We start from the raw sequence: 9321 nt of genomic DNA, 5'->3' as shown, positions 1-9321 counted from the left end.
TACTTGATGGAACCTGACTTTAAGTCCAGAGTTGAGAATCACCTGGCTCCACTTAGGGCATCAAGAGTATCATCAATTACTGGCAGTGGGTATGAGTCTTTTTCGGTTATACTGTTAAGAGCCCTTAAGTCCACACAGCAACGTTGGGTCTCATCGCACTTCTGACACCAATTTGTTATGTCTCTGGTCGTTAGTTAACTTCCCATATAATTTCTTTCCGATGAAACTTTAGCGACACAAGTCCTTTCCTTAAATAAAACTAGTTTATTCTTTCTCAATACAACTTTGAAATTCACTTAATTTCAACGGTCACACTATAAGTTAAACAAACGCTATAATTTACAATGAATGACTCACGTGCTCGACTCAATCGTCAGTCTCTCTGTCTGCAGTTCAATTACATTGTTGCCATCAGTTCTTACCGGTCTTGTATATACAAGAATACCGCATATCTAGTAATCTCTCGAGACTTCAGGAAGCTTCGAGAATATGGCGTGTTACTAGCGTCACGTGACCTCCGCTGTCGTAACATTATTTTATGTATCATATTGTTATGTCTCCGTTCGTCAGTTAATTTTCCGTAAATTCGTTCCGACGAAACTTTAGCGACACAAGTCCTTTCTTAAATAAAACTGGTTTATTCTTTCCGAATACAACTTATGAAACACTTAATTTCAACAGTCGCTCTATAACAACACTATAATTCACGTCTCACGTGGCCAACAACATTTTGTCCGCATACATTCAATTAGTCATTAACTCTGTTGTCCCGTCACGTTGTCAACGTCTTATATATACAAGAATACACTATATCTAGTAATCTCCCGACAATTCACGAAGGTTCGAGAATTACGTGGCGTGATACTAGTCACGTGACCTCGCTGACGCAACAATATAAACTACAATGTTATGTTAAAGCTATAAAGTCACGTCTTTAATTCTTCCTGGACTATCATCATCACACTGCACTACAGCAATCATGAATTTATCAGAGATTTGTAATGTAGTCACTGAGCCATGCATTGACACTAACAATTTATTGACACCAAAATCACTTGACGAAAAATGCTAAGTTATTAGTAATTTATCAAGTGCTGAAAAGTATTCCTATCTTTATAAGCATGTGGCATCACCAAACATTTTTCTACCACCTTTTCTCATGGGTGTAACCACAAGTTTAAAATAGTTTGGCTTGAAAAATACCAATGGTTATTATACAGCCCAATATTGGATAGCATATTTTGTGTTCCTTGTGCTACCCTTCTTCCAGTGCATAGTCAACGTGATAAAGTAGTACTTATCAACAAATCATTTAACAACTGGGTAAAAAATAAGTGATACTTAAAGCAAATCATTCTAAGCTTGCTTATCATCGTGATTCTTTGCTGGCTGCCGATGCTTTGAAGGCTTCCATTAAACATCCACCATCCAGTAGAACTAATATTATTACCAGCAGTGCCCTTCAAGCTTGTATAACTTAGAATAAACATATTATTCATCAAAGTGTTCATGCCATTTTGTTTTTAGTAAAACAAGGCTTGGCATTTCGTGTTTTTTACCAAAGATGTAAATTCTTTCAAAAATCCTGGCAATTGTCTGGCCTTTCTTAAACATTATACATAAAATGATGAAATACTGAGAGCTACATATTTATCTCACCACTCCCAATATTACATCATCAATGTCATGGGGTATGATGTAATTCAAGTAAAAATTATTGATGAAGTAAAAAAGGCTGGATTCTACTCTCTGTTCTTGCTGATTGAGTGCCTTCTCACAATGTACAACATTTACCAACATGTCTCTGTTTTGTAGATAACAACTGTGAAATTAGGGAAAAATTTATTGGCATTGTTAAGTTACAGAGGGTCAGAGCAACAGATACTGTATGTGCAATTACAAAGATATTGACTGATGTTGGATTAACTCTAAATGAATTTCATGGTCAAGGATATGATGGAGCATTCACCATGGCTGGCGAAAGATATGGTGTCCAAATTCGAGATATGCAAAGCACGGCCTTGTGCACTCATTGCACAGGTCACTCACTTAATCTTGCTATTATAAATTCATGCTCAGTTCCACCAACACGAAATCGTATCGATCAAGTTAGTTTAAAGGTATAACTATTTGGATTAAATCCTCACTTAAACGTGGTGAACTATTAAAGGCGATCTATCAAAAGTGCATCCAGTATGGAGCAGCTTCATTACGTCTTCCACTACTTAATGTGTGCATATCACGCTGGATTGAGAATACTGAAGGTTGGGAAAAGTTCTGTTTATGTCATCCATTCTTACTTCACATGTATGATGTTATTGTGTATAGAGATGATAATATTGAAATGGGGCTTCTGAAAATAAGAAAAATGCCATGGCCTATCTAAAGATACTGGAATTCTTTTGAATTCATTTTTGTTTAACCACTTTACAACACTCCTTTTACTATTTGAAAAAATCTTCTGTAAATTTGCAAGGTCCAAGCCAAGACATTGTTTCTAGTGTTTCCCTAATAGAACAATGTTGTAAAGAACTGACTTCATTAAGAGTGAATGTATATGATTATTCACATCGTATCTTCAAGCACGGCAGTAATATTGCAAACAAATACACAAATACAGAATACAGTTCCTTGGAAGATTACTTTAAAAAACAGTAACCATTACTTTTCTTGACCACATTATCAGTAATCATTCCTTCAGATTTTATGCACATGTAAACCAAGGAACATCAACTTAGAAACTTATGCCATTAAAACTCACACAAGAGTTTTCTATCTATGATATCAGACAGGCTATACATTTTTTCAGGGAAGATTTACCAAATCTTGATAGTTGTGATGCTTCAGTGTACCAAATATCTTTATGATACTGAAAATACTTGTCATATTGCCACTAAGTTCATTTTCATGTGAATGTTTGGCATCTGCTTTCTGCTAGCTGAATAATTACCTGAGGTGTACACAAACCAAAGAAAGACTGAGTGCTCTAGCTTTAATACATAATCATTATGGCACTGCTATCAACATTAAAACTGTATATAAGTTATTTATGGAAAAGCACCCCAGAAAAATAGAGCATGCTAACATGTTATTTCCGAAGTATGTACATGTACATATGTGACGACCAATGATTGAAACAGCTAATAACAGATTTAATTTCATAGCACCTACTTTTTTTACAAATTTTCGGGGGGGGGGGGCATCTTTTCATGTTGATTGTGCTTAGCATAATATGTGTTTGCTTTTGTTTGAATATACCAAGTATTTATATCTTATTGTAATATTATAGTATTTATTCTGAATTTATACTATGATCTGTATATATGCAGGTTTCACGTAATACGTGGTCAAGAAAGTAATTAAGATGAGTTCATTAAACCCTGCCTTTGTTCCTTTGTTGTTCTCAAAGTGGATAATACATGTTCTACCAATGATGTTGTTGCACAATACTATATCTTGTGTAAGTATGGTGACAGCAGTGTCCTTCAACAACTATACAGGTGCTGTCTAGAGGTTACAACCTCATAGTCCCCACCTATATTGAGAATGACCAGTCACTGAGTAGCACTGGCCACACCGTGTAAATGCAATATTTCTTGTATGCTAAGGAACTTTGCATTTGGTTACTCTGTCTGGAGCATCATCTTGAATGAGTTTAGTCTGGAACAGAATCCTGAAGAGGTAACCATTGAAAATATTCAAACAGAATGACAGTTTATCCTGTTTATTCAACCAAGTGCACACATACTGATTGTGTTTTTATGTAGAAATAAAGATAATTTCATTGTGTTTTGCATATTGTGTCTAGACTCTTTCTTTATCAAATTCAGTCAAAGTCAGAGAACTCTGAATTACTTCATAATAGATATTTTGTTGATCTCTCAATTATTAAATAGATCTATCTCCACAAATTCAACAATTAAAGCTTGTTTTTCGCAAATTTAAGAACTGAAAAGTATAATGAAATATGAAGGATTTATTCTTATAATCTCACCTGAATTAGAAAGAACATCATTTACAGTCACATTTTGAGTTTTTTCACCCCACTGTTCGCCAGCAGGCAACTGATAAAGTTTTTGAGACAGTACTAGCTTCTGGCTTATCTACATGCAATAAAACCGTGAAACACATTAACAGTACAAAAATGGAATATTTTGTCCATCAGAAATTGAAAAAATAAAAACAAATTCGAATGGCTGTATTAATATACAAAACTGCTCAACGATTCTATGTGTATTTTCTTATTTTTATTGACCAGTCTGTAAAAAAATGATTTTTTTTAAGGAAAACACCTCAGGCTGAGAGTCTCACAGTAAATATAAATGTGTATTCCCTAAAACAATGGTACCGCTACCATTTTTCGTTTAGGATTCATTTGTAACAATTAATGGCCAATCATGACCAAGTAAATAGCTTTAATGCAAAAACATATGGCTTACTAAATAAATAAATAAACTATTATCTATTTTAAAATTTTTGCACATTCTGATGACCTAATTTTGGATCACGACCCACGGATTAAGGATTAAAGCTAAACCACTAAAGCAGCAATCAGTTTATAATTTTTCTTGTTAATCGCTTAATGAAATGAAGTAAGTTATTTAATTCTACAATCGAAAAATATTTCAATTTAAACTGGGCTAAATGCATTTAAGTATAAAACTTTCACACTTAGTTTCAAAACGATGCACGAGTATTGTTTCAGAAACAAATGGTAAGAGATGGGGATTTGTTGTGAATACAAGTACGGTTGTAGTTAGTACTGTTACGCCTCCGTTCGTTGGTTAATTTTCCGTATAATTTCATACTGAAGAAACTTTAGCGATACAAGTCCTTTCTTAAATAAAACTGGTTTATTCTTTCTAAAATACAACTTTGCAATACAATTAATTTCCACGGTCACGCTATAACAAACGTTATAATTCACAACGAACGTCTCACGTGCTCAACAATATGTCTCTCTCTCTCTGTCCGCAGTTCAGTTACACATTACATTGTTGCCGTCACGTCTTGACCGTCTTATATGTACAAGAATACCGAAATCTAGTAACCTCCCGAGGCTTCATGAACGTTCTAGAAGCGCGTGACGTGTTACTAGCGTCACGTGACCTCCGCTGTCGTAACAGTACACAAATGGAAAACAACTCAGTGTTTATATCCATATAATAAACGATTAGGACTTCAGGGACGTGTTGCACTTTTAGTTTTATGTGCAGTTTCTATTACATTTTACACTGATGTTAATTACATATGATTTTATTGTCCTAAGTATTTTCGAATTCGTAGGAAAATGACGTACTATCTGCAGGGATGCCAGCTTTTAGGAATTTGTTTGAGTAATGAAGCAAAATGGTCCAATCAGGTACATTTATTGGATCACTATGATGCTGAATTTGATCTCGATCTAGCCTGTCAACCAATCACAATTCGTTACAAAAAGAACTAATGCTTATGATGATACAAAACGAAAAATAAATAAAATAATACCTGAATTGTTCATGAAAGTGTAATAATGTTAAATTTAATGCAAAGAAAACAACATTCTAAGCATAGTATGTGGTGTGTCTAGAAACCTTGTCAAATATACCATGTAACAAATACATAGAGTTAGCTTTGTTTGTCTGTTTGTAATTAAGCACAAAGTTACACAATGGGCTATCTGTGCTCTGCACACCACGGGTATCGAAACCCGGATTCTAGCGTTGGAAGTCCGTAGACATACCACTGTGCCACTGGGGGGACCATAGAGTTAGCTATAGGAAGTAATATATAACATTAAAAATTCTGTAAAAGCAGGAAAAGAAACACAATAAGACTCTAGAAAGTAGAAAGTTCAATGAATATAATAAGACTTAGAAAAGGAAGTGACAACACTCATCAATATGACAAAGAAGGTAATCGTCAAAAACTACTTTAACTAAACTAATGACATAATGCGATACTGTATACGGAACTGGTAGATAGCTAATATTAACTATATATAATAATAACTTAAATTAACAAAAGGTAAAAAGCAATTATAGTCAATACACCAAAGTTTTTCATTGTTATCCTAAACAATAACCCAATGAATTAAAGTGTTGGCATGAACGTTTTTATAAGATCGTGACCCTCTATTAAATATCTAAACCCTTAATCTATACCAATGATATTGCTGAATTTCCCACAGAATTGAATGAACTTTGTACTTAAAATGCAAAATGTGAAACCTTGATTATGAACAATGAAAGTGAGTTTACAATCTCTAACTACAGAACCTTGTAATGATAAACAAACTCTATTGTGTCTAATAAGCTTAGAGTAGTAAACATTGTACCATAAATTAGTGTTTTACACAATGAAAAGCATCAAAAATAAAATGAACACGGCACATAACCTACTCCAACTGCTTGATTTGTTCTTCAGTCAGGTTTGACTTCAAGAAAGTAACCACCATCAGTGTCATTAAAGGGGTTGAAGATCTTGCTAACATAATCATTCCTGTGTTTTAGTGCTCAGACCACAGGAAAAATCTTTATTAGCCTCACAGAGATTCTGCATGGTAGAGGTACGTCTCTTCTGGTTGGAGATTCATTTGTACTATCTTCTCTTCTGTATTAAAAATATCTGGTAAATGCAGTTAAAAATGATGAGATAACCAAAACAGTCAGTGATTCTATGATATACAACAGAAAACAGGCATGAAGGATGTATGCTCACATGTATAGAACTTGGCATTGCCTGGTGGATAGGGTGCTCGACTTGCAGGAGAACATATTCGCCCTTCATTGGTAAAAAGCAGCTCAAGAGTTGACAGTGTGTGGTGTTGGATAGCTGATTTCCCTCTAATTTATCACCTTTTATAATTAGGGATAGCTAGTGCAAATAGTCATAGAGTAGTTTTGTGCAAAATTCAACAAACAAAATTTCCATGATTATTGTCTGCTGATAATATATCCCTAACATTTGTGGTTGTCCTGGTCCACCAGGTTTCATCTGATCTCACAGCTGACCTATGTGTATGGGTGCTGCCCACTATCATTACTGCCATGACAACAACTAACACAGCGACCATAGAACCCAGCCACATTCCTTTCACCACTGTGACTCTTATACAAATAGAGAATCAGGTCCAGCAGGAAAGAAATGAGGGCAAGAGTACGAACTCTGTTTCCTACGGAAGTAATCAAAATAAGACAGTCACCATAATCAGGCCAACCTCGATCTTTTGACCATGGAAATTCATCAACACTGACGTGTTGCTTCCTTTTAGACTCCTTCCACATAAAATTTTATCAGAGCTAAATGCAATTACACAGCAATACCAAATGAAATAGATAGATGTTACATTTCATTCATGAGTTGATTCACACATTTTAGTTAGCAACACTCTCAAATCTAGTGGAACTATTACTATTCTATTTAGATCCATATCAATCTGATATATATTCTGTATTGAGAAAAATGTCGTTCTGGGTAAATGTGAGGTTTCTTGCAGACTAAGGAACGTTGCATATGAACAGTCTGTTACTTGAATGTTTGGAATAGAAGATACAGTAAAAGTCATTGTCTCAAATAAGAAAATAGCATGTGCAAACACTGTGTTTGTGCTTTACTGTGATTATAAAGATTGTACATTCTATTTTACACTTCATATCCACTTCCATTATTTCACTTCAGATTGAATCAGTCAGCAAGAGGTAAAATATCACTGAAAAATTGATATCTTGATCGAATATTCTATTATCTATCAGACTTACTTAATGCAGTTCTGAAGTTAATTCAGTTTCACCTTGATATATCACATATTCACCACTTGTCACTGATTTTTGGAATTTTCACCTTTCCTTTGGAAGTCTCAGTCCGTTTTGCAACTGGGATTCGTCTGGCTAACTAACTGCCATACGAAATGCAACTCCAGTAGGAATGTTATGAGATATTTTATTTGTCCAACCTAAGTCATGAGGTCCACTAGAGGAAATATCTTGATATTACAGATACTGATGTTGATCAGTTATAAAACCTCCACATACTCAATCACACAGCTCTTCCAAGTGAGGTGGTAAGCTGTCTTTGTGTGAAGATATAACATCAGACTTTCCTACATATTGTCTCGAAGGTGACTACCTGATGTTCTTCAATGTGGAAGTACTATCTATACAACTTCACATCTTGCAATGTCCTATCCAGAGTTGTCTCGAATTTCATGAATTGTTGTATTTATTGCCCTAACGATGATACCCTTATTCTTCAAATCGATGAGAGTTCTTCCAACTAAATAATCTATCTCTTGTTTGTTGAGACACAATTTCAAAATTTACAGCGCTGAACTGACTTAAGAACTAACTAACTATCTGTCTGGCTAATTCACTCGTGTTTGTATATATATATATATTATATATATATATATCACAATATTTGCTTTCCCTCAAATCTCATGAAAATTTAAAATGTCATGTCAAATCTAGACACTCAGGAACCTTCTAAGCAACACGCGTCATCACTACATCCTGCTAAAACTCCCTCTCGTAAACAATACAAAATGTTTAAATTAAAATATAAAAACAGCCTACAACACAATCATAATATATCTATTAGCAAAATAAAAAACTGGAGCTTAGGAAAGGATAAAAACGGCACAGAAGAAATGTTTTCATATCATAGTAATTTAAGTTCCAAAAAACTTTACAAAATGCATTTTGTTTTGTCAATATATTTCAAATTCCTTATAAAGTTATAATACAACAGTTTAAGAGTCTCTCACGTGACCATGAATGCTCTATTAGCTACTGAACGTTACTAAAGTCTGAAGTAATTTTTATATGTGACCTAAAATTTTTTATGGTTAGTATTATTTTGTACAATGACAACGTATATGAATGCCTAATTAAAAATAATGTGAGAAAATTTATAACTGGAATATAAAAATAATTTTTATTTCTAAATTCTAAATACTACAAATCCTATCTAGGTCCAAGAGGGAGGGGAAGTTCGGGATATTAGCCAGGACCTATTGCCTACCAGAAGTCCTATTAGGTTGGCAAAAATTGAAAAAATGTGTTCGGATTGTATCAAATCAGTGCGAAACGTTGAATCAAATATTAACCGCACTTTCAATCACTTGTACATGGCATTGTTGCGTCATCGAGATCATGTGATTCTCACGCTCTCTACTTTCTAGAATTATCCTGTACTTTGGCGAATGTTCTAGTTCTTACTAGATATAGGGTAGGCGGGTATATAAAAGAGGGGAAAACGTGACGAGATTAATGCAATGTTTGTATAGATAGTGAGTAATTGAACTGCAGTCAGAGAGCACTATTGATGTTCGTTGTTACAGCG

The 9321-nt window shown here is 34.4% G+C and overlaps 1 protein-coding gene across 2 annotated transcripts in view; it reads right to left on the bottom strand.

The window, feature by feature from the left end:
- LOC106469959 overlaps positions 1–9321 on the bottom strand; it is a 98240-nt gene that overhangs the window by 87283 nt on the left and 1636 nt on the right. For both annotated transcript variants that reach the window (XM_022398523.1, XM_022398524.1), the window contains exon 2: positions 3995–4103. In XM_022398523.1, coding sequence (XP_022254231.1) covers positions 3995–4103 — 109 coding nt within the window. The remainder of the gene's footprint in view (positions 1–3994; positions 4104–9321) is intronic.

This window comes from Limulus polyphemus, unplaced genomic scaffold (assembly GCF_000517525.1).
Source record: "Limulus polyphemus unplaced genomic scaffold, Limulus_polyphemus-2.1.2 Scaffold3743, whole genome shotgun sequence".
Lineage (NCBI taxonomy): Eukaryota > Metazoa > Arthropoda > Merostomata > Xiphosura > Limulidae > Limulus > Limulus polyphemus.
Note: the sequence above shows the minus strand (reverse complement) of the source record. Positions and strands in the feature narration are given on the sequence as shown.